A 26686-nucleotide genomic window follows, 5' to 3' on the forward strand; every position below is an offset into this window, starting at 1 on the left:
AGCAGCCATAAGATGAGCTCCATTGCAGACAGGTAATTCGGTAATTCCACTTTTTACAGATAACAAGTGTAACAAAGTCTCCAGTTCTTAGTACATCATGATTATATAAAAATATGAATAGAAAGCCAAAGCAACTATGCTTGAGTTGGCAAGTTACTATTGATGGTAAATCAATTTATGTTCATGCACATGTGACCATAACCACCCTAATTCACATCATTTAATGCACCAGTTAACATGCGCAGCAACACGCGGAACTGTGCCTACACCTAGAATACAGCGGAATAAAGTAAACTTTACCTGTGCATTCTTGTGACAAGAAGATACGATGACAAGTTGATCTGCATGTGGTTGTATTATTGAAACATATACAGATTTTTCACAGTATCTCTAACAATTAATACATCCAGAATTTATTGAAGAAAATGTTAATAAATCTGCTTAAAAAAATTTCCTGCACTGGAACCCTTCTTATATAGAAAAAAATAAAATAATGGATTATGAGCTATATTTTGTGCTATATAAAGTCTCTTGGCAGCATCTACAAGTCTCACTCCACTCCACTATTTTACCTGATCTACGGATGTTTCTTTCATTCGCAGGGATGATGGTAGTATTTTTGACGGACTGGGGGAAGAAGATGACAAAGATAAGGCAAAGAGGTATGGGTCTTATAAATGTGTATGTATATTAATATTTTCATGTAACATTAACAAAAGCAAACTGATCTTGCTTTGTATATTGACATTAACTCTTAACGTAAATGAACACAAAAAAGTAATTTCTTGGAAATTGTATTGAGTCCGGCCCATTCAGAAGATTAAATGAAACGTTGTAAGCTTTCATAGTTTACTTTTTTTTAATATTCCGATAAAACTTACAGGGAACGAGGCTGAGGTGAGGACCTGAAATACTGAAACCTGATATACTCAAGATGTTTTTAGGAAAATAAAGAATATAAAATGCAAAAGGTTTAAGCTGTTTGGTTGGCTTGGAATTAATTCGCAAAACATTATTATAATACTTCTTTGGTATTCTGAAAGGCAGAAAGAGGTACAAGGATCTCTGATATGATGCGTTCATTTTATATTTCAGTTATAAATTGAACGTATCACTGAATTATGGCGCAGATCCTAATGATAAAAAAGTCCTCTCCGGTCACAGGGTGTAGAAGCCCGGGGGGATTCAGAGATTGAATTTAAGAGGTGTTTTTTGGTTTCCCATGATCACACATCCACTGTTGTAGTTTAACCCCTTGATGACAATTGCCGGTCCGGGCACGTCACGGAAAATCATGTCGTTAACGACAAATGACGTGCCAGGACCGTCATTTGTTAAAACGAGTAAAAAAAATCGATCCGTGATCTTTTTTTTTTTTTTTTATTTTTTTATTTTTTTTTTTTTTTACCCAAACGGCGTTGCTGTAATGCCTCGACTTCGAGGCATTCAGCAACGCCATGATCGGAATCAGGGGCCATGTCTGGCCCCTCCCCGGGGCGTCAACATCCGCCATACAATGTATGGCGGCGGACGCCCGTTTTAAAAGCGTTTAGGAGGCGATCAACGATCACCTCCTAAACTTAAATGGTGTCGCTGGAATGCCTCGATCAGGAGGCATCCAGCGACACCAAACACTTACCTCTTGATGGACTGTGACCGCTCCGGATAGCGGTCACAGCCGCAGCTGCCGGTGATCTTCGCCATCAGCAAGATGGCGGCGACCCGGGAAAAAAAATAATAAAGACGAAAAAGTTCGCTTGACGGTCTCCTGACCCTCTAGAGAACTCTGGCTCCACTTGCAGGTTGAATACAGGTACTGCATTCAACCATGCAAGTCAATGGAGCTCAGCTTTCTAATCACAGTGTGATTAGAAAAAAATAAATTAAAAATAAAATAAAATTAATAATCATTAGAAAAAAAATAGTAAAAAAACTGTAAAATGTAAAAATAATTTCCCTCTGATGTCACTATCAGGGGAACCTTCAAGTTGAAAAAAAATCTTAAAAATGTTTTAAAAAAGGCAAAAAAAAATTAAAATATATATATAAAAAATATATTTTTGTGAGCAAGTCCTAAAATTAGCACATTAGCTTAAAACAATTCTCGCATGGAAAGAGTTAAAATACTGGCATATTAAATGCCCATGGGGTGTCTACTTTTAAAAAATGTATGATTTGATGGGGTAAATTGAATTGGCCGGATTCAACAAGGTCCCAAATAACACGGGGGGAAGGATGGCCACACATCTAATTTCCAATTAGAAAAATGCACACGTACCAAATGTGGCCTTTTAGTTCCCCCCAAAAATGACAAACCCATGCATGTGGGGTATCACTGTACTCAGGAGATGTTGCTGAACACATATTGGTGTGTCGTGTGACAGCGGCATATACCAGGAGCTGTAAATTCATACATAAAGTAGGTGTGTGTGGGAAAAATACACACACAAAAATACTACAGCAAACTTTGAAAAAATGCTGGTGGTAAAATGTGTGCATGCAAAGAGTTAAAATACCAGCATTTAAAATACCCTGGGGTGTCTAGTTTTCAAAAATATATGGCTTTATTGGGCACACTGAAATGGCCCGGCTCAAAGATGTACCAAATAGGGCATGGGCAGTGGATCCCCAAATGCCAAAGTTCAACATTGAAAATGCGCATGCTCCAAATGTGGCCCTTTTGCCCCCAAACACCCAGGCAAAATCATTCATGTGAGGTATCGCTGTACTCAGGAGATGTTGCTAAACACATATTGTGGTGTTTTATGATAGTGACATATACCAGAACCTGTTTATTCATACCTAAAGTAAAGTGTGTGAAAAAACAAATGCAAAAAAAATGACTACCATAAAGTTTGACAAAGGCTGATGGTAGAATTAGTGCTTGGAAAGGGTTAAAATACTAGCACTTGGGCTGTCTAGTTTTCAAAAATATATGACTTGATGGGGTAAATTGCATTGGCCGGCTTCAAAGATACCCGAAATGGCACATTGGGCGAAGGATTACCAGATTTGGAAAAAAAGGCTTTGAAATAGCAAAACGCTACCTGTACTTTTTGCCCCATAATGTGTAGAAAAAAGCAAAAAAACATAAAAACATTGGGTATTTCTAAACTCAGGACAAATAGTAGAATCTATTTAGCAGGTTTTTTCATTAACTTTTATAGACGAGTAAAAGATTTTTCAACTAAAAGTTAGAAACAGTCATTTTTTTCTAAATTTTTCACCATATTTTATACTTTTTTTAATAGTAAATAATATGATACAATCACAACAATGTCATCTAAAGAAAGCCCTTCTTGTCCTGAAAAAAACAATATCTAATGTGTGTGGGTTCAGTAAACGGGAAAGAAGAAAATTACAGCTAAACACGAGCAGTGCAGAAATGTTAAAACGCCCATTGTCACGGAGGGTACAAAAAGTAAAATCAGCCTTTGTCACGAAGGGGTTAAGGAATTAGCTTTGTAACTGTCCTGATGCAGGGCAAAGCAGTTACTTATTAATCCTGTTTTTATTTTTAATACTGCACCTTTCTAGACCAGCCAGCCCCAACCGCTGTTAAACAAACAGTTTGGTCATAGTGGAAGAGAAAAGTTAAGGTCAGGGTAATAAATCTTACATTTACTATGTAACTAGATTAATTAAACTGTATTCTAAAAACAAGCAGTAACTTATCTATTTTTTTTTTTTTTTTACTTTGCAAAAGGTTATGAGCTTTTTAAAATCAGAGTAAATCAGAGCAAATGAGAATGATCAAATGACCTGCGTAATGTACAACGCCTAACCCTTTAAGGTTTGCTGCTATGTAAGAGGTCTCTACTTAAAGGGACAGTTTAGTGTCTCATTGACAAATAATGCATATTCAAGTACTGAATATAGCTCCAGATCCAGGGCTCCTCGAGGTCCCATGCCCACGTCACTGTTAAGCAAGTGGAGCTGGGTGATGGTGAGTATACCACTTGGACCCGGTGGCAGCAGAACATGTGTTTAGAAGACACACTCTGTCGGGGGGGTAGTTATTTGAAATGGACCACTTGGCTATCAAATGCAGGTTTTTTTTTATGTTGTTTACACATTAACCAAGCAATTCCTTTTGCTAAGACAATTTCTTGACATATTTCAGTTTCATCAATGGGCTGAAGTTCAACATGTACAAATGATCATCTTCCTGTCCAATCTGATTAGGATGAGACCTTGACATGCTTGTTTTATATGTTAGAAAACCCTGTATGTGACAAAGCGAGGGAGTTGAAATGCGATAGGGTGCTTCTGATGTTATCTTCTAGGTCACTAGTAGTTATTGTTATCAAGTTTTAAAAATACATATCAATAACATTCCATTATCTATTTATGATGGTATTCCAGACCATGTGCATGTGCACCATTTGTGTTCCTCATTTCTGGCTTAAAAAACCTAAAAAAAAAAAAAAAAAAAAAAAAAGTAGGGTATTTACAACTTAATTACTAATTAATTGTGTTTTATGTCTTTTTTTTAATGTGCTGTTGCAGAGCAGAACTAGGTATGACAAAGACTTAAAAGACAAAAAGAAAACCCAAAAACTTTACAGAATTGGGAAACTGGTTCATTAAAACCGATTTCTTTCCTCCTGACTTGTTGCCGCTTTATTCCTGTTAAATAACATGATGCTGCCACATCTTGGGAACATGAGTCCCGTGGCATTTTTACTTTTCTGAGGTTATAGATTTTATCTGAGCCGTAGGTTTTCATGCATACTGGAGCCACAACAATTATGCTTCATATAAGTGCAAGAGTATTTGCTGGGTATGTTCTTAACATTTGTTTTGTTGGGTATTCTGCATGGGTAATAAATCCATGCGTTTGCATGTGGACACCATGTAAATTTAAAGGGACCTCTTGGTTATCATAGGCATTAGAGGGCATATGATGGCCGGAGTGTGTCTTAAAGGCTATATTTTGCAAGCGCATTATTGGATAATGTAGTTAAATGTAGTTCGCCTGGATAATATGAACACGGAGTAATTTTTGGCTCATTGTCCTCGAGCAGCGTCATAGTAAGAAATATGTTCATAAAGATTTAACGGAAATGTTATCTATTAATAGCGATCTATTATTCTCTGATCATGTTTCTTTATGTTTTGAAGGGTGTCTAGGAACAAGTCAGAAAAAAAGCGCAGAGATCAGTTCAATGTTCTCATCAAAGAACTCGGCTCTATGCTGCCGGGGAATTCCCGAAAGATGGACAAGTCGACGGTGTTGCAGAAAAGCATTGATTTCTTACGGAAGCACAAAGGTAAGGAAAGCCATCTCCTTTATTGACAGTAATAGTTCTGTCATTTAGCAATTCTTTGTTGGGTTAATGTACGCTTGAAACATGAAATGCTTATATAGATTGTAACCCTCTACATATTGGGAATTAGGAAATATTTCATTTGTAACCCCTTTTCTCCTTGAAGAAATTAGCGCGCAGTCTGATGCCAGTGAAATTCGCCAGGACTGGAAGCCCACGTTCCTTAGTAATGAGGAGTTCACACAGCTCATGCTGGAGGTATTTAACAATGATGGATTAAATGAAAGTAGTCTATCTTAAACAGTGTATTGTGTTAACTGGTGGGGGCTTACTCACAAAATGCATCAGTTTTCTAAGATCTTAGCATTGGCCTCTGCTTTACTTCATGGCACAACTCACATCATGCTGAGTAAGTAGTGTTTACTTGTATAAGTGCGGTTATTGATACAAAACAAAAAATGTATACGTTTTTTTTTTTTTTATCCTAGTTGACATTTGCGTTTATAGAGATATATATATATATATATATATATATATATATTAAAGCGACGCTCCACCCATCACATTCACTTTATTGCGTATGATAGCTGTGTGGCCCCCATTGCAAATACTTGTGTAATCCTTACATATGTATTTGCCTCCTTCCTAGTTCCTATTTATTCGGATTTAAATCTCTTCAAGGGTTCTGGTTGAGTGGAAACAGAATCTTGGGGGTGTATGGGGGTTGAGCTGCAGGTTTTCCTAAAGTTAATTAAATGAATGTATTTTGCACGGAGAATGCATATTAAAATGCTTAAAGTACTTTATTGCACGTTGATCGTTGATGAGGCTGCGTAAGTCCTGGTTATAAAGCAGGTATTTCTGATTTTGTAGCATTTGGAGCGTCACCTGCCCACTCCATATTCTAGAGTTCTGCGCATGTGCTGATCAGTCTGTTATTAAAGTTTGCCGGCAATCTGAGCACATGCTCAATAATTATCACTTAACATTAATGTTTTCTGATTATTATTTATTTTTTTATTTCAGGCACTTGATGGATTTTTCCTGGCTGTTATGACAGATGGCAGTATAATCTATGTTTCAGAAAGTGTGACTCCCTTACTTGAACATTTACCGGTAAGTTCAGCGGAACAGCATGCTACGTTTTCTTTTTGAAATTGACTGCCTTTTAATTACTTGTGATTGTTCGGTGTTCACATAATATTCCCTCTGCGTCCCTGATGAGGGGGTACATTGTAGTAATATACACAAAGACATTTTTACAAGTATCTACATGTACAGAATAATAAACTTCAATCATTTTCATATAGCTGCCCCTGCCCAATCTAGGATACCCAAACTATTTGGGATTGTGACGAGCAACAAAGGCACGAAAACTATATGAAGGTTTACGTTTTTCTAGGAAATTGTATTTTTTCAGAAATCAAATTGATCTGAAATAATTTATCAAATGTGATGGGGAGATATCAATACTGTATTCATCTTAAACATGTTTAGTTCATGGCTGATATATCATGTATAATGTGTGGTGTGTGTGTGTGTATATATATATATATATATATATATATATATATATATATATATATATATATATATATATATATATATATATATATGTGTGTGTAATGTATATATAATTAAACTTGTAGTGATTGGTTCCCTGAAACTTAATGTATTTATCCTTTTCTTTCTGTTTTTCTAGTCTGATCTTGTTGATCAGAGTATATTTAATTTTGTCCCCGAGGGGGAACATTCAGAAGTTTATAAAATACTGTCTACACGCACATTGGAAAGTGGTTCTTTGAACTCGGACTATCTGAAAAGTAAGTAACTTTCACATTATTTGAGTAAAAAAAAAAAAGGTATTTTGTTGAACTTGGTACACTGATATATAGGGAAGATGCTAGCTGTATAATGTGTACTCTCAATGACAAAGGCAATTCACGGTCAAAGCATGTTATATTAACACGCAATACAATGTATCTAGCTCTGGTTACAAAAGCATTCTCTGTCTTGGACCATGCCACAGACGCCGGTGGGGAAAACTCTTGAGAGAGGCTGACCTAAGGTCAACCACATGAGCCATTTCTCCGTAACCAGCTCCTTACCAACGAGAAAGGTTAACCTTCCTCTTCCTGGTGTCACAAATGGGGGCAGTATAAAACATAACCTTAGTCCGTTCAACAAGTCAGACTCGGACAGGCCCAGTATCAGAGCTAACAAGTCACATAGACCCACTTTATTTTCTGCATTTGTGAGGGTGGTCTGTGTACCTGGGCCTTCCTAGGGTAGGCTTCCAAGAGCGCCCCTTCTTCTGGAGGGAAAGTGCGTGAGGGGGAGGCCGTCCCACACCTCCAGATACCCCAGAGAGTTCTCAGGTAAGGGGATTGGAGGCCATGATAACATTTTTCCTGTAGACTTGATGGGAGTTTTTTCAAATTCTTAGCGAATGTATTGAAAGGCAAGTGCTTCTGTGCTTTAATTTTTTGGTTACTAAAACAATTGTGTAAGTTAACATAAACATGTTTTTCTCTTATTCCAGCAAAAAATGAACTTGAATTCTGCTGTCACATGCTGCGAGGCACAGTAGACCCAAAAGAGCCAGCTACATATGAATTTGTAAAATGTATTGGAAACTTCAAGTCTTTAAATAATGGTAGGTTACGTAATATATCATTGTGGCTATTGTTGAAGAAAATGTAATGTTACACTGTTAGTGTACTCCTTTCCTTTGGTGTAAGATGGTAGGAAGGAAGGTGAGTTAAGGACATGTTAGTTTTTCTTGCCACAAACACAATGAATTTCAGCTCTCCTGTGAGTCTAAAGTCTTGAAAACAATTACACTACTTTTTAAAAATGTCCTATTGATGGTTTGGATGCTTACGGAAGAAGTACTGCTTTGTAGAATGCTAACCACCTACTTATTCGTCCTTTTCAGTGTCTAATTCCACACGCAATGGTTTTGATGGTGCGTTACAGAGATCTCTTAGACCTTCCTACGAAGAGAGAGTCTGCTTTGTAGCTACTGTCAGGTTAGCTACCCCCCAGTTTATTAAGGTATAACGGACGTAATCTCCATTCCTAAATTGGTTGATTCTTTGTTTTACTTCTTCTAAGGAGTATATAAAACATGTTCTGTGAGAGAGCACAAATATTGTAATGTAAAAAGTAGGGTGGGAATATCCGTTTAATTTACGGCGATGACACCCTGAAATATTGTGTACATCATGAACAAAATCTCCCGAGAAAGTGTGTAGTGAAACGACTTTGAACAAATGACTTGAACTAACCAATTATGGCTTTAATACTCAAAAAGCCCACTTTTATTTTCTTTTCCTTTTTCACAATGGTGGCAATAAGAGAGCTGTTTGGGAGCATCAGAAACGGTATAATAAGTCCCAATCATGCGTATGGCGGCTCTCCTGACCGACCTTGGTGTAGGGGACGTTCGGCTGTCATATGTATGAAAGTGCATATGTCTGGTTTATGTGTCCCTTTAAGCTGTTGTATGTAGTCATTTAAAAAAACAAAACCGAGGTGGCTGATGCCGGTGATGGTGTCTTCCTGATATGTTTGTTTCACACGGTAACGCTCACGTCTTTTGCACCTTAAGGAAATGTGTACCGTGGAGGAACCCAATGAAGAGTTTACATCCAGACACAGCTTGGAGTGGAAATTTCTCTTTTTGGACCATAGGTGTGTATTTGGTATTAGTTTGTGACGGTGCTTATGTGCCTCTGGTGGGTATTTTGAAGGTTGTGGGCACAGCATTCTTCAAACATGATTAAAAATAATGCCAGCTTTATTTTGCGCAGTTTATGTATCTCCTTATTGTAGAACTAGCTATACTGGGCTGCGTTATATACTTTGCCAGCTAATCCAAGCACCTGAAAACAAGATGCACAGGGCGCCATGGCAACAGGGGCGCCTGCCCAGGACTTCAATTAAAACATCGGTTTTTTTTTGTTTTGTTTTTTTAACTTTATTTAACATGTTAAATAAAGTTTTTTTTAACTTTATTTAACAGGGAGGATGTTAAATAAAGTTGAAACTAAAACAAACAAACAATGTTTTAATTTAAGTCCCGGCAGGCGCCCCTGTTGCCATGGTGCCCTGTGCAGCTTGTTTTCAGGTGCTTGGATTAGCTGGCAAAGTATATAACGCAGCCAAGTATAGCTAGTTCTACAATAAGGAGATACATGAAAACTTCACGAGCAACCGCTCGGCGCCCCTCAATCTCCGTGACTCCGTCGCGGTGCCAGCGTTTCACGCTCACCTGTGAAGCGCTCACCGCGGCAGAACGGGAAGACGGACGCCTCTCGCTCCCACAGCAGGACTCAACAAGGTAAGTAAGGATAATGGGAAGTAGGGAGAGGGGGGAGGGGAATGCAGTGAGAAGGGGCAGAGGGGGGGCAGTGAGAAGGGGCGGGGGGAAGGCAGTGAGAAGGGGCGGGGGGGGAAGGCAGTGAGAAGGGGCAGAGGTGGTAGATAGTGAGATGGGGCAGAGGGGGAAGGCAGTCAGAAGGGGCAGAGGTGGTAGATGGTGATAAAGGGGGAGAGGGGATAGATAGTGACAAGATTTTTTTCCTTTCTTTTTTTGGGATGGGGGGGCGCCAGAGGAGTAGTTCGCACAGGGCGCCAGAACACCTAAGGCTGTGTTAGTCTTCTGGGATACCTGCTCCGTGAGGCTCAGTTCAGCAACCTCCTCTCAGGACGGTCGGACGGACACTCACCATCACACACAAACACCCTCTCTGCTTAACTGGTTGGAAACCTGCCTTTTAACCCCCTGGCCACCTCCTGACTGGCTGAATAGTCCCAGGTGTGCCTTATTGCCTCTCTCTGACAGTGGCTTACATAGTGAAAATGAACTATTTCTCCACTACTTCTTTGCAATCTGTCACAGGCGCCCAGTGCGTTTCCACTTTTATTATAATGTTGTACTTCCTCTGAGTAATGAATGAGAACAAACACTTCAAAATGTGTAGTTGTTTTACTTATTTCTGTACATTGGGGCCAGGCTACAGTATAATGCTAAAAATGTTCCCGCTTATTCAGACACGGATTTATAGTCCCAGAACTAGATGTTGCCTGAAAAAATAAGCACTTGACCTGCCTTAGTGTGGCCAAGAACAGAACTGTGCATTGTTTTTGTACTTTGTTATATTGTTGCACATAATGCTAGTTAAATTAATATTCTTGATGTACAAAACAAACTAGAAACCATATTTATACAATAAACAATACAACTGCTCGGTCTTAGTCAACCTTCCTGACGTTTTGACTAATGACCGTCTATGGAGAACAGGATTTCGTTGTACAAACAGGACTTTATTAGCTTTTCCATAAACCGTTCGGCACTTTTTGGTTGTTTGTTTTTTTGAGCAGTGAAAGTCACCCAAAATATCACAATGCTGACAACAATGACAGCCTCCAGGTCAGCAGATAAAGGAAAAAGTTTATTGGAACATGATGCAAAAAAACATTGTCAATGGTAACCTACATTATTGTATACAGCACTGTATTTTATGCTGGAAAAAAAAACCTATTTTTTCCAAGGAACGTGTGTTTCCACAGAGTTTGAAATGCATAAAATGTAGGTGCCAGTAGTAACATGTTACTGTACCGTACATAGCGAGTACAGCTTACACGGCAAAGGAAAAGGGTCCGCTTTGGGTGCCGCTGCTGCTGTGTCTTCTCTCGTTCACCTTTTATAACACCCTTTGGTGTTTGACGGACGTCTGTTGCTTTTTAGGGCTCCACCTATAATAGGATATCTGCCTTTTGAAGTATTGGGGACCTCCGGCTATGATTATTATCACGTGGATGACCTGGAAAACCTTGCAAAGTGCCATGAACATTGTACGTAATGTAACGCACCCTTCTTTTTTTATCACCCGCTTTGGCCAAGAGTCATGTAACGGCACTAAATACGTAAAAGTAATTGAAAGTTTAAACTAGACAATGAACAATACAGCATGATTATATTATAGGATTATTATTATTGACTGTAGTGAGTATACTCCCATAAGAGAGGCTTTGAGGTGGTTTCAGTAAGGGAAATTTTGGTGGGAGCGATGTCTTTATCTCCTTGGTGTCTATTCACTAAAGGGAGCGTTGCCAGGAGAGTTTGCTTATTATGCTACCAACTCTCTCTTTAGTGAAGTAACCCCTTTGACTTCACTAAACATTATAAAGGTCCAACTCCAGTAACTTCTTTTGCAGGAAGAGCTTGGGTGGCCCTGTATAATGCATAGTTAAAGCAGTGAGATTTCTTTGACATCTCCTCACACATTAAATTATACATTACACAGGGGCAGCTCAACCCATCTAGCTGAAGGAACCTGATCGTGTTGGCCCTTTTATAATGAATGGTTCCATGAAGGAATTGAAGCCACAACTCTTTCTTTAGTGAATAAACCTGTTTTGATGAAATCTATCCCAATTGCTCCATGAAAAGTATTGAAACAATAAAAGTTTCTAGTAAACACAACAACTCAAGATTCCCCGGAATTGATTGTACATTTAGGGGTTGACTTCCATCCTCATTGGTAATTGTGTGGATTACATGGTGTGCAATACAGGATCATTGCATGGGTGTGATTTATATAATGATGAATTATCATCATTTGTTATTTATAATATTGCGTCTCTTTAGTTGCCTTGACAGCAAACGGAAGTGATTCTATTAGCTGTGTAATTCCCCAAATATTTAATCTTTTAATAAAACTGCACAAAATACTGCTTGTTTGGCATAATATTTTACACAAATGGGTCTCCCTAACAAATATTACACAGGTACTAAAGTATTAAAAGTACCAGGTCAGTGGGAGATCCTATGTATAGCTGGGACCACTGCAGGGTAATCCTAATACTACAAATGCTTGGGAACATGTGGCCCATGTTTAATCGTATGTTTTGTTTTCTAGTAATGCAGTATGGCAAAGGCAAGTCTTGCTATTACAGATTTCTGACCAAAGGACAGCAGTGGATCTGGCTGCAAACACGATACTACATCACTTACCACCAGTGGAACTCCAGGCCGGAGTTCATTGTCTGCACACATACTGTAGTGAGGTAACCCGCAGCGCTGTGTATTATGTGACATTTTATTTATAGAGTAGCAGCAGATTCATTAGCACTGTTAGAATAGGGAGTGAGTGATATCCATAACACACGCTAACACGTGCTAATGCCGAATGAGACACGTGCCACGCTCTGGACAGCCTACGATCTATTGTATTTCTTAGATGTATGTATGTATAAATATCATAATGAAACAGAACTGTATTTTTTAGATGTATGCCTGTACACACATCTATAATATGGTTTATATTGTGTAAATTTGGTTTTGCAGCTACGCAGAGGTAGGCGCGGAGAGAAGACGGCAACTGGGAATTGAGGACTCTCCTCCGACTATTATCACAGATAAAGTGAGTACTGCTGCTGTTGTAAAGCTTTAAGGCTAACCCTTTGCAGCATGCACTATATATTTTTTGACGTCACTGTATCTCCAAGGGAATGACACTTCAGGTGCATGCTGGAATCCGACTGCAGTGGGCTGCTGAAGTACCGTCTAATTTGTGAATTTAAAGTGGCCCATGTCACTTTTTCAAATTCTACATTTTAGGGTTTAATAACTTTAAAATCCAGATAGTTTTTCTACATTGAAGTTAAATAATTTCAGCCTTATTACCAAAGCAATAAACTCTCTTTAAAAAAGGGCAGTTATATGTACTTTAATATATTTCACTATTTCATTATTTTTATTTCAATTTGCTTTCCACTTATTGTGTTGCAGTTATTAGAACTCCAGAGTTTGGGAACTTGTATTTTTTATTATTATTATTTAGTTACTTTTAATATATTTTCAATAACGATATTCTGTGCTGTTTCTGCACTAGAACCAGGACTCCGGGTCAGACAATCACAATAACACCGTCAGCCTGAAGGAAGCGCTGGAAAGGTTTGAAGATAGCCAGACCCCATCTCCATCTTCAAAGAGCTCTATCAAATCATCCTCTCACACGGCTGTGTCTGACCCATCATGTGAGTATGAGAGATGAACACCTAGTGTGATCTGAGGATCACGGGAAAGATGGTGGAACGGCACTCCTATTGCTCTGATGCTGTTCCACTTAGTTATGCATTAAGAAGATATACAAAACACTGTATTGCTAGATCATTGGCTCCTGGTTGCAAAGTAATAACAGGTTATATACCCTGTTAACATAAGCTATCACATTGTTTTGTATCCATTTATGAAGCTCAAATTGCATGATGACACCTATCTGTTTCTCCAGCTACACCAACCAAGATCACAACAGACACCAGCACCCCTCCTCGACAAACTATATCCGGGCTTGACAAGCAACGGTCATCAATTAGTGGCCAGGTACTGTCAAATACACAAATCTTTTACCGTATACTGGATAGCTGTTACGTTAACTCTTATTTCTAAATACGTTTTATATCTGAATTTTATAAAGGGAAGGTAACTAATCACGCTTTCCAACCCTTAAAGACATGACATTGCATCAGTATTTATTACATAAATAATTAAGAGCAGCAAAGTACAGCACAGTATTATTAACCCCTTAATGACAAAGCTCGTTTAGGGACCGCCCATTGTCCTTAAGGGGTTAAATATCCATTATGTTCATGGTGGTAATAATAATAATGTGTTTGTGTCCTTGCAGTCTATGAGCTCCCAGTCGGTTAGCACACAAATGTCTCAATCAGTAATGAAGCAGACCACAGCCGCCATCCAGCTGCAGCCAGGAATGAACCAGGTGAGTGTCTCCTTCCGTTCGGCGGGCAATGCGTCTTGAACTGCCTCATCAAGATCCACACCTCTTTGCTTTACGAAGGCCAGTTCCTCTGTTTTATGGCTGTGGATTTATAAACAAAACTGTATGATGTTTGTCATAAAATATAAGGGACCAACAAATTGTTTCCTCAACTACTGGACTAATTCTCTATTTTCTCGATTTTATACTTTTTCAGCAAATAGTGAGAAAAATGTTAATGACCTAAACGTATCCGATTCCTCTCACTTAGAAATACGGCAGTGAATAATAACATGCAGGTGGATCATATTAAATGGTTGCCACACTGGCCAGTTTTTCCTGGGCAATTGTTGATGACCACCTGCTATAGTCCATCACTGAAGGATGAGGCATGTATAACCTAACAGAAGGAAAACAGTCAATTAAAATGTTGAGTTTGATATTGATACAACCCGTAAGTTACAAAAAAAACACCCGATCCATTTGAATTAGCCAAATCTGCAGATGTTTTGGGTATTCTTACCCAAAATCGTTTTCATCTATACTTGGTGGAGATACCATGTTCTAGCTTCTGTCTCATGTGGAGATGCGTTCTCCAGTGATACAGAGTATATTGTGGTTGGTCATCACATGCAACACACCCACGCTTTTAAATAAAATTTAAATTGAGCCACTGCTGTGTTCTAAATGGTTTTCAGCCCATCTTTCAGTTCACGGCACAGTTTGGAGCCATGAAGCACCTGAAGGACCAGCTCGAGCAGAGAACGCGGGTCATCGAGGAGAACATTTATCGGCAGCAGGAGGAGCTGCGCAAGATACAGGAGCAGCTGCAGATGGTGCACGGCCAGGGATTCCAGGTGAGCTCGGCGTCTGGTCACCGTGTGTTGGCAGAGAGGCATTTCTAGGCATTTCAGTCATACATGGCCCAGATGGTTTTGTGTTTGTCATTTAGGATGATATAAATGATATGATATCAAGAAAAAGTTTCACCTGTATTGATTATACGTAACAAGTGCCAAAGTATAGTCGGGCAAAAACTAGATATGTCAAGAAAACCAAACACCTGTTAAACGCTACCCATTTTCTTAAATTATTTGGCGAGTTGATGGGCAGAGAATGGGTTTTCTTTAGATATTTGTTTGTTTTATGTTGCCGAAAGCATAAGGTGACAGTGATGTTTTAAATACTTTTACTTGTTTGATTTTCATTATTTTGTTTTCTTTGCAGAATGAGAAACTGTTGATGACCAAACTGCACCCTGATCCCTCTGTGATCAGCAAGCAGGGAGATCAGAGTGCGGAGAGGGCCAACGCTTTTCAGGGAACCCAGCGGGTTCTCTCTTGAAGGTCACCCATGCGGTGTCAGCGATGATACCATAGAAAGGCAGTGCCTGTATTTCCATGTGGGTGTTTTGAACCGTGATGTTTTTTGGTTGCCTCTTATCTCTGCCATCCTCTCTGCCTATTGCCGGGATGCGACATTATGTATCCCAGAGCACAGCCTCTTAAGGCACCCGACACAGATATAGAAAGATATGGACGATGTGCCTATTATTAAGGAGCACCCTTTTCCAGATCTAAATTCAGAATGTATTTGTTCAGACATTATTCAGGATATCTTACTGACCTGATACTGTTAAAAGATTGTTTTCCCTCCTCAGGCTGTGTTTTACTATACATTTTACATAATTTACTGAACTTCCATCTGTTTTCCTGTAGATGTTCTTGCAGCAGTCGGCACAGGGGCTAAACTTTGGTCCGGTGCAGGTTTCTACGGGATCCACATCCAGCCTGCAGCAGCTTCCGCAGCTCACCATGCAAGGGCAAGTACTGCAACCGAGCCAGCTTCAAAGCGGCATGAACTCTGCTCAGCTTACAGCCCAGCACATAATGCAGCCTCCGTTACAAAACACAAGCCAGGTAATGTGTGTGTTTTAGTAGCTGCTGTCTAATGATTAATGGTACTTTGTGGCCCTGTAACAGAGTGAGGTTGCTGGTGCCAGTGATATAGAGATCGCTGTTATTCATCCCTCATTAAATAAGCCACCCCAAAATTGGTTACTTCGAATCATTTTGTTGCCAACTGATATTCTTGATGATATCTAAAGTAATTTTAGTTTCATTTTTTTTCTTTTACATAGAGCTAGGATGAGAGTATGACATCGTTTCTGAAAATCAATGTTGTACTCTTACTACCGTATTTGCACAATTATAAGACGACCCCTCTAAAATTTCAATATTATTTTAGAAAAAAAAAAAAAAAGAAAAAGCCTGAATATAAGACGACCCTGTAAGAAAAAAGTTATTAGTAAATATTAATTGACATGTAAACTTTTTTTCATATTTAATAAAAACTATGATTGAGAAAAAAAATGCATTTTTTGTTTTTATTTCCTTTTTTTTTGCCAACCTGCCCCAGTAATACACATCTGCCCCACGGCTTGCTACTCTGCCCCCCAGATATCCTTATACCCCCCCTATATGCCACTCTGCCTCTCTGATGTGCCTCTTTGCCCCCAGATATGCCTTATTCCCCCTATATGCCTCCCTGGTATGCCACTCTGCCCTCCAGATATGCATTATACCCCCTGATGTGCCTCTCTGCCTCCCTGATGTGCCTCTCTGCCCCCCAGATATGCCTCTCTGCCCCCCAGATATGCCTTATACCCCCCTATATGCCTTTCTGCCTTCCTGATATGCCATTCTGCCCCCCAGATATGCCTTATACCCGGTATTTACCACTCTGCCCCCAGATAAAAAAACCTTGTCTTATAATTGAGCAAATATGATAATTTGTGAGGATGTGTACTTTATTGTTGGCGAGGAATGTGTCTTTACTGTATATTGTTGTAGCAATTCAAGAAATGCTGCCAGAACCAATTTTTTTCATTGCTGTCAGGGTTTAAATGTTGACAAAAAAAATGTTATTACATGATTGAGTTTTGATGGTTAAATATTTGTACACTTTTTGGGGGCGTGGCCTGCTCGCAGACAAGATGGATGCGTGAGTCCGGAGCTCTGGTACACCCGGCCCGTTTTTTAGCTTTTATTTCGCCTCTATCTGCAAGATGGGCAAAACTAATAAACAGCACACCACCCCGAAACCCTCGGGATCCAGGGACAGGGGCTCGCTAGCCTCGGTGCGCTCTTACTTTGCCGCCTCTTCGGACCAGGATTCCCGGGACTCTTGTCCTCGGCCGCCATCTCCATCTGCCAGCCTGGACAGTGAGGTGACCGGTGAAGGTGCCCAGAGGACGCGATCGACCTCTCCTGATGCGGCGGACCGCTCCTGGAGAGAGAGGCTCGACCTCCTTCCAACTAAAGCGGACATTTCTGACATTGTCGACCGAGTGACTAAGGGGATTCGCTCCAGTCTCACCGCGATACAGTCAGACATCCGCCATATTGGTGAGCGCGTGGCGGCGCTCGAGGAGGAACAGCCGCGAGTTCACGCTACTGTGGACTCCCTGACCCTCCACCTTCAGGAACAGTCGGGCATCATCCGACACCTGTCTAGGAGATTGGAGGACCTTGACAACAGGGGTCGAAGAAACAACCTCCGGGTTCGTGGTCTGGCCGAATCGGTGGCCCACGAGGATCTGCCTACCACCCTTCGAGCTATTTTTAACAAGATCCTGAATCGGGATGACATGGTACCTATTGGCTTTGACAGAGTTCATCGGGCTCTCCGACAGAGGCCTCCTGACTCTCAACCCCCTCGTGATGTGGTCTGCTGCCTGCAGGATTTTCCCCTGAAGGAGGACATTGTTCGGGCGTTTCGTGCTCACCCTACCTTTACGTGGGAGTCCCACAACATCTCCGTCTTCCAGGACTTGTCGCCTGCCACGCTCCAGAACAGGCGCGCGCTTCAGCCACTCACCAAAGCTCTCCGTGCGGCAAGTATCCCCTATCAGTGGGGCTTTCCTTTTGCCCTGATGGTGAGACGGGGCGCCAACACACTTGTGGTCCGCCAACCTGGAGACGTTCCCGCCTTCACTGAGGCCTTGGGCCTCCCACATTGTGAGATCCCTGCCTGGGAGTACTCCTTTACCCCTCCGGCCAGTCTCTCAGACCCGTCCAGGGTATGGTCCCCGAGACCACAGCGACACAAACGGCCCTTGCCTTCTCCCCCCACCGGGTAGCTGCGCCCGTACGTTCTCACGCGATGTGGGTTTTTGTAAACTGCTTTTTCGGGACTACTACGATCGCTGTTTTACAGGACTAGTGACGGTACCTTAACTGGGGGTCCCGGGTGGGAGTGGGGGGTCGTGCGCTCCGTCCCACTGTCCTGTGGGTTATCTTGATGTGGCGGGTGGTCGGGTGTCTCGGTCGGTGGAACCCCTGTGGGTCCCTATGTTCCTCTTTGTCCTATTGGCGACGTGTTTGTACCATATCTGCCCTATTCTGCGTGGTACTCCTTCTATGTTATGCTTTGATTTGCTCTGTTATGTTATGTTTTGTTTTGGGGTTTTTTTTTTTTTTTTTTTTTGGTCGATGCTCTATATATACATTCAGCTATACGCACATCTGATTGCTCTCCTCATTTCTCTGGTTTGCCGCCTTCTGCCTTTTCGTTGCCATGGTGCGCTGAGACCATGGGGATTGCTGGGACTGTGGTTGCGCTGTACCCCTCACTCCTCCTTAGTGTGGGGTTCCCTACCGCTATGCCCTTCTTGCATTTCGGGGTCGGGTGTACCTCGTAGTCCTTGGTGACCTACCTTTTCTCCGTCGCTCTTGTGATCTCCTTGCTTGTGTTGTAGGAGTTCCTCCTACCTTTTCACCCCCCAGAGCCGTCCTGTCTCTCTCCCTCGGAGGAGTGGAGTACAGGTATTTGACCTACTGTTAGGTCGCTGGGCTCATTACTTGATGCTTCGGCATCCAGGGTCTTTTGTGGCACCTGTTGTGCCACCGTCTGTTTCTATTTGTTTTGGTTACTTATGTTTTTGTTGTATATGGTTTTATTTTTATTTTTGCGCTGTCATGGCACTGACTGCTCACTCTGCCCTCTCCAAATCTCCCATAGATGATACCTGACATAGTCCACTTCACCTCTCATAATGTGAGAGGCCTTAACATGCCCCAGCAAAGATCTAAATTGCTTCACAATCTTCATTTATCCAAGACGCATGTCGCGTTTTTACAAGAAACCCATTTCCGGTCCTCACGGGAATTTAAACTTACAAACCATCATTACTCCGATGTGTTCCTCTCCAGCTCCCCCCACTCCAAAACCAAAGGAGTAGCCATTGTACTGCATAAACTACTTTCCTTTCGCCTGTTGGATATTTGGAGGGATGCGGAGGGCAGAGCCATCTTCCTGAAGGGGTTTCTGGGCAACCACAAGGTCACGCTCGGGAATGTCTATGCGCCCAATCGTGGACAACACCTCTTTCTCTGCAATATGTTATCTAAATTTGCGGATTTTCAGGACGGTGTAGCCATCTTTGGCGGTGATTTCAATATGATATTGGACCCTCTTAAGGATTCCTCTGCGCAATCCTCGCACATTCCATTCCAACACATTAAGCGAGTTAAAAGGGCCCTACATAACAACCAACTGGTGGACGTCTGGCGCTCGCAACACCCTAATACAAAAGATTACTCATACTACTCTACAGTCCACAACAGATACACCCGTATAAACATGCTTTTTCTTTCCCATCATCACTTACTACATTTACACTCGTCTAGCATTGATGTCCGCTCCCTGAGTGACCATGCCCCGGTCCACCTCTCTCTCACATTGTCCCAGCCTTGTCATAAACCTTGGAGTTGGAGACTCAATGACAATATCCTAGACAACCCTTCCCTTTTAGCGGATCTTTCGGACCACCTTAAGAACTATTTTCAGGATAATATCTCTGACGACATTCCCTTTCCTACAGTATGGGAAGCACACAAAGCCTTCATTAGGGGAATTTTCATAAATCTGGGGGCCACCCTTAAAAAGCTACGACTCGCTGACATCACTGCCCTTACTAGCCGAATTCTTCGCTTGGAGCTATCCCACAAAGCCACGTTAGATGCTGCCACTTTATTGCAACTACAGGCTCTTAGGGAGCAGTTGGCGTCCCTCTTGGATAGTCGGGTGAAACGGTCCTATTTATTGACGAAAAAACTGTTCTATGAGCTAGGCGATAAGCCGGGTAAGCTGTTGGCTAGAGCCCTCCGGGTCCAGAGGTCGGCTTCGTTCATCCCTAAAATCAGGGGTCCTGATGGCCGTCTTCAGCATGAGTCCCATAGGATAGCCCGCTGCTTTCTTGACTATTATCAAGCCCTCTATAATTTGCCGTCCTCGGACTTGACTCAGTCTCGTTCTTTGGCTTCAATGAAGTCATATCTTTGTAGACACTTCCCTCGTCGGTTGGATGAGGAGGCTTTAACAGCTTTAAACTCCCCTATAACATGTGATGAGGTGAAGGCCGCGCTAAAACTTTCCCCTAAGGGCAAGAGCCCAGGCCCGGACGGTCTACCGAGCTGTTATTATAATCGCTTCTTTCCGGTTTTGGGCTCCCATTTAACAACTCTTTTTAATCAGCTCGCTGCCGGTCATACCCCTGATCCGCACACTAATTTGGCCCATATTGTAGTTATCCCCAAACCTGGTAGGAACGCGGACTGCTGCTCTAACTACCGCCCCATCTCCTTGATTAACACGGATCTTAAATTGTTGGCCAAGGTGATGGCGCTTCGCTTCCAGCAATTTGTCCCGTCCCTGATTCACAGGGATCAGGTTGGTTTTGTCCCTGGAAGAGAGGCCAGGGATAACACCATTAGGGTGTTGAATTTAATGAAGTATGCTCATGACCACAAATTCCCCTATGCGCTGGTATCCATGGATGCCGAAAAGGCGTTTGACAGGGTGGCATGGCCCTTTCTTTTCCAAACGTTGGATGTCATTGGCTTAACAGGGAACTTTCTCAATCTCATTAAAGCTCTATACTCCAACCCCACGGCCCAAATTAAGGTTAATGGTATCTTGTCCGATACTCTGCATATTCGTAACGGTACGAGACAGGGTTGCCCCCTGTCTCCACTGTTGTTCATTCTAACCTTGGAGCCCTTGGCTTGCGCCCTTAGGGACAACGCCAACATCACGGGCCTAACCATTGCCCAGCACACCCACAAACTCGCTATTTATGCTGATGATATGCTTTGCATGATCACGCAGCCCCATACTTCCCTCACACATATCATCGCGGAACTCAATGCCTTCCAGGTTCTCTCGAACTACAAAATAAATTTACAGAAGTCCGAGATTTTGGGAATCAATGTCCCTGACCCGCTCAGGGAGTCGCTCACGCGCTCCTTCCCCTTTAAGTGGCAGCCCTCTGCGATTAAGTACCTAGGTCTGTGGTTACCCTCAGATTTGTCCCGACTCCGTCAACTGAACTACGACACCCTGCTGTCTTCGGTTATTACTGATCTTCGTAGATGGTCGGTCCCACACATATCGTGGTTCGGCCGGATAGGGGTCCTGAAAATGAGTATTCTCCCTAGATTCCTCTATTTGCTACAATGCTTACCGATTTCTCTTCCCAGGGCGTACTTTAAGGCTTGCCAAGGGGTGTTCCGTAAATATATTTGGGGGAACTCAAATCCCCGTCTATCTTTCTCTCATTTGATTAGGCCCAAAACCAGGGGTGGCTTAGGGGTCCCATGTGTGGAGTGGTACTGGATGGCTGCTCATCTCCGCCGCATAGTGGAGTGGTTGTTGGAGGTCCCGAAGCTTTGGGTTCCCTTGGAAAATTCCTTCCTGCTGCACCATGTCGCGGCAGTACCGTGGCTTCCGGACCGTTTTCAGCGTCTGACGACACCTAATCATCCCACTATATCGGCCTCATTGCGTGTTTTCAAACGGCTGACCTCCCGGTGCCTTCTATCATCGGCCCCTAGCCCCCTACTCCCCCTTTCACACAACCCTGCTCTCGACCCCGCTATTTTAGCGGGCCTCGGAAGTCTCTGTACACAGCTCGGTACTAAACGCCTTCACCAACTTCTCCAGGGTTCAGCCTTCCGACCCCTTCGAGATTTGCTTCGACAGGCCTCTCCCTCTTTCCGATGCGTTTTTCTGCATCATCAACTCAAACACTATATATCCTCTCTCTTGCCAGATGCCCGTCTCACTAGGCCGCTCTCTAATTTTGAAAACCTTTGCGTCTCTTCTCGCGAACCCTCCCACCTCCTCTCTCAAATTTACACCCTCTTGACTGATGAATATTGCAACACCAAGCCGTTTTTCTTGAGTCTGTGGGAAAGGGACCTTTCTCTCCCAGCCCCGCTATCTGAATCGGAATGGGATAAGATTCTGCTGCTCACACATAAGGGCTCCATTTCTAGCAAGGTTCAGGAGTGCTCCTTCAAATTGCTCTCCCGCTGGTATAAGGTCCCGCAAGACCTACATTACTACTTACCATCTGTCTCCTCCTTGTGCTGGAGGTGTGGAGCTGCCGTTGGCTCCTACTGTCAGGAACCACTTTTTTGCTGCCTGAACCATGGCTTTTTCATACCTGTGGCATTTAAATCTGCTACCACTAGTGGCCACCCTCTGCCCTCTGGAGCACTCAGAACTCTATTACTAGGATCAGTCTACATCCAGCTGGGCCTTGTTACCTGGATTGCCCTGCCTTTATGAACCTGCCCTGCCCTTCAGTCAGGGCCTTTGTATTGAAGTCTATGGACCTTCCTGCTGTGGCTCTGCACCTGTACTGTTCCTGGTTCCCTGCTTTTTGTCCTGATCAAGTGGACTCCCTGCTTTGTGTCCTTCCAAGTGGACTCCCTGCTTTGTGTCCTTCCAAGTGGACTCCCTGCTTTGTGTCCTTCCAAGTGGACTCCCTGCTTTGTGTCCTTCCAAGCGGGCTGTGTGCCTTTTGTACCCTTCCAAGCGGGCTGTGTGCCTTTTGTGCCCTTCCAAGCGGGCTGTGTGCCCTTCCAAGCGGGCTCTCTGTCTGTCGTGCCCTTCCAAGCGGGCTCTCTGTCTGTCGTGCCCTTCCAAGCGGGCTCTCTGTCTGTCGCGCCCTTCCAAGTGGGCTCCCTGCCTGTCGCGCCCTTCCAAGTGGGCTCCCTGCCAAAAGACTTATTACCTGTATTTTATTTTGCCATACGTCCGGTTACTTGCTTAGACTATATTACCCTTATTTGCTGGTCCTGTTATATACATGAAATACACTGCATTACCTGGATTTCTGTTTGTGGTGTCTTTGTTTGCATAATCATGCACCGTGGGTTACATACTGAACCCCAAGTATCCCCTGCGCATGGGCTCCTACCTGACCTGATCACCCGAGTCCTGACACCTACATACACCTTTGGTGGGACTGCGCGGACATTCAGCCGTTTTGGCAATTGGTGGGTGCGGTGGTCAAGGAAATAGCTGACCCCGATTTTGTACCCTCTCCCGCGGCGTGCCTTTTTCATCACACGCAATCCTCCTATGGCTCTTACAAGAGGTCGCTAACCTTTCACCTTATCCAGGCTGCTAAGTCGATTATCCCCAGATTCTGGAAAGTGCCAGGCCCTTCTCCCTTTGACGCCTGGGTCTCAAGGGTGAATGCAATCTCCCATATGGAGGACTTAGTTGCAGCGTCTAAGGGGGAGGAGTATAGGAACACTCTCCGATGGCTCCCTTGGTCGTCCTTCCTTTCATCCCCACGTATGCGGGTCTTGGGTGTGGTAACCCCCCTCCAGGTTTAGACAAACATCCTTCTTCCCCGTACTGTCGTCGCCGTTTACTGGGTGACCTTTGGCTATGTATGCTATTTCTGGGTAATTAGCACTTTCTTGCGCTCTCATCATGGGTTGACGCGCTCCCGTCAGGTTGGCCGTGCAGTGTACCTTCTCGTTGTATTATGTTTTTGTTCTGTTTCTTTGATTTGTATTGATGCTTTCTGTCCACCTCTATTGTAAACGACACCCCTCAATACTTACCTGCGGTGGTCTCTACTGACCGCGTTGTTGGAGACCCTGGTGTGCCGCTTGTACTTTACGAGACCCTCCCAAATCCTCAAATACTCTTATGTACTATCTGCGATATGCTGGTTTTCAGGGTCGTTTTTCGCGAGTATTCTGTTTGTGTCATTTCTCATGCATTTTCTCTCTGTGTCTTCTATATACGCCTCTGTATTTTTATTATGCATGTTTTCAATAAAGGTGAATTGAATAAATATTTGTACACTTTTTTTAGCAAGGCCAGCAGACCCTCCATGGAGGACACAATCAGCAGACCTCTCTCACCACCCAGACAACGGGGACTCTCACTGCTCCACTCTACAACACTATGGTCATTTCTCAGCCGTCCTCTGGTAATATGGTACAAATGCCGTCGGGGCTGCAACAGAATAACCAGGGAGCTGCCGTGTCCGCGTTTCCTCAGGACAGGCAGATCAGGTCAGTAAAAAGTCAGCTCCTTTCCAGATTTCTCCCCATCACCATTTCAGGTCCAGTTATGTTTGTGACCCTGATTGTGTGAATCTGCGAGTAATGCAGGGACTTTTAATTCCATTTGAGTTGTTCTACCACGCTCTCGCCTTTCTGTAAGCCTGGTTATAAGGATTTATATTTGTCGCTATTCGTGATTGAGTTGTCTCCCGTAATGAACTTGTTTTGTGTTCCTGCTTCTACCTCTATACAGATTTTCTCAAGCTCAGCAAATCGTGACTAAGCTGGTGACGACTCCTGTGGCTTGTGGAGCAGTTATGGTCCCTAGCATGTTCATGGGTCAGGTGGTAACTGCTTACCCTACGTTTGCTACACAACAGGGCCAGACCCTTTCAATAACACAGCAGCAACAGAATCCACAGGAGCCGCAACAGGGGCCGACAATCTCCGGTGTTCAGCAGCCGGCTCAAGCACAGCTCAGCCAGCAGCCTCAGCAGTTCCTGCAGGTAACGCACCAAAGGGCTTTGTGCTCTTTGCTGTCTAATAATTTACCTTTTAAACTGAGTCGTTTCCTGTTAGTCATATAAATAATGAGGGGGCTTCACATACTTTTGGGATTTACTTTTCTGTAAAACTGAGGAAATGCGATACTCCCGTCGCCTCTATTTTCTCCTCCTTTGCTTAACCTCTTAGTAAATCGATCAGGGGCTCGTCCACTAAAAATAGTGGAAGTTTCCCAGAACATCAAAACCCAGCTGTGACAGCTTTTTAGAATTGTTCTTGTCAATAATATGTGATCCCTCAATTTAATGACAATACCAATTGTTGCTGGATTTTACAAGGTGTAACTAGCTCTATTTGCTATTTGTTTTTAAGAGCTATACAAATATACCAGAACTTTTTAGTATTTTTTTTTCTTCCATCAGACATCCCGGCTAGTTCATGGAAACCAGTCTGCGCAGCTAATACTATCCCCTTTCCCAGTACAACAGAACACTTTTACCCCATCTCACCACCAGCAGCCGCAGCCTCTGGCTCGGCACAGGGCCGACAGCATGAGCGATCCTTCCAAAGTTCAGCAGCAGTGAACTCGGACGGACTTCTGTGAATGCTGCGGTGCTACAAAGAACTCATAAGGGGCCGCTCACTGTGCCTGGTGCCAGTACCGGCGGGTCTAGAATCAATACAATGTGTGTGAATGTGGGCTACGGGGCAGCAGAGCTCACGCAGATCATGCAAAACCAGCATCTCTTCAGTGTTTCATTGTTCTGATTTACTATGGACTCGGTTGACTGTTGCACAGGTCTTGCCTTGGCTCGGTTGTAGACTCGTTTGGTACTAGGGGTGCTTGCAAGCTCTTGCCTCCAGACATCCTTCATGATGATTAGTGAGAAACCAGTTTATGTCTCCATGTATCTTGCACAGGTAAATTTTTACTTTCATGAAAGGACAATGCCATTTCAGATATATTTTACCCCGACGTTTACCGTCACGGTGACTTGGTAAGATTCTGTAGGCGATATCAACGCTTTGCTCTGTGTGATCAAGGTATTCACCTACAAGTGTCATGGGCCGACTCACGGGGGTCACTCGTAGCCTTAGATCTTGCCGAGTTCCATTTTTTAAATTCATTTTATCATCGTCCACAAGCTGCCTAACTAACATGTATCCTGTGGGTTTATTGTGAGTTACCCTCGAGAGGTTCGTTCCACTCAAGATATGCTCCACTAATGGTAAATTTGTTGAACTTGCTTTGTCCCGGCATCATGATTAACCCCTAATTTATCACATGCTAAACTTGGGGGTTAGAAAATTTCTCCTTCATACAGTACAACAGCATATGCCAGGTTTTCATGGCTTTACTTAGGTTAAGGTAAGCAGAGGCTACCACGAGGATATGTCTCGGTACTGCGGACATTGGCTAACATGCAAGAGTTCTCTCTTCTTGTTATTGTCGGTCTTGTGATTAAATAATCTGGCCATAGGTGACATGCGTTTCATCCTCAAACACTGCTTCTGTCCCTGATTTTGTATTGCTTTTGATACAATGGTAAGGCTCCAAGTGTTGCAGGCATCCTTTGTTACCAATCAAACATGGATTGTCGACGGACTGAACTTGTTTTCAGAAGCAAAGAGATATTAGACAGATATTATCACTATTTTTCTAACTCCGTAACACTATATGAATTTGGTTTATTGTATAGACGGTGTAACATAATGTGTACATATTTGCATATATAATATGGATAAT

At 42.8% G+C, this 26686-nt stretch overlaps 1 protein-coding gene across 2 annotated transcripts; it reads left to right on the plus strand.

Moving 5' to 3' along the window:
• LOC149283228 (circadian locomoter output cycles protein kaput-like) lies at positions 1-25523 on the plus strand. 2 transcript variants are annotated; one of them, XM_089497765.1, is made up of 20 exons: positions 1-32; positions 603-662; positions 5125-5273; positions 5437-5528; positions 6297-6386; positions 6973-7093; positions 7813-7926; positions 8209-8327; positions 8884-8966; positions 11026-11132; positions 12200-12347; positions 12628-12703; positions 13175-13319; positions 13574-13665; positions 13970-14062; positions 14758-14916; positions 15778-15985; positions 24246-24444; positions 24689-24941; positions 25362-25523. In XM_089497765.1, exons 1-20 carry the CDS (start codon positions 13-15, stop codon positions 25521-25523), a joined length of 2490 nt encoding a protein of 829 aa, XP_089353891.1. In that variant the 5' UTR covers positions 1-12. The 2 variants fall into 2 exon arrangements, with proteins under 2 accessions (XP_089353891.1, XP_089353890.1); XM_089497764.1 differs by having other exon boundaries at positions 13-32; positions 15778-15978; positions 24242-24444.
• The last annotated feature ends 1163 nt before the right edge of the window (positions 25524-26686 follow it).

This window comes from Sceloporus occidentalis, unplaced genomic scaffold (assembly GCF_023333645.1).
Source record: "Sceloporus occidentalis isolate IW3139 unplaced genomic scaffold, rSceOcc1.0.p SCAF_107, whole genome shotgun sequence".
NCBI classification, from domain to species: Eukaryota; Metazoa; Chordata; class Lepidosauria; order Squamata; family Phrynosomatidae; genus Sceloporus; species Sceloporus occidentalis.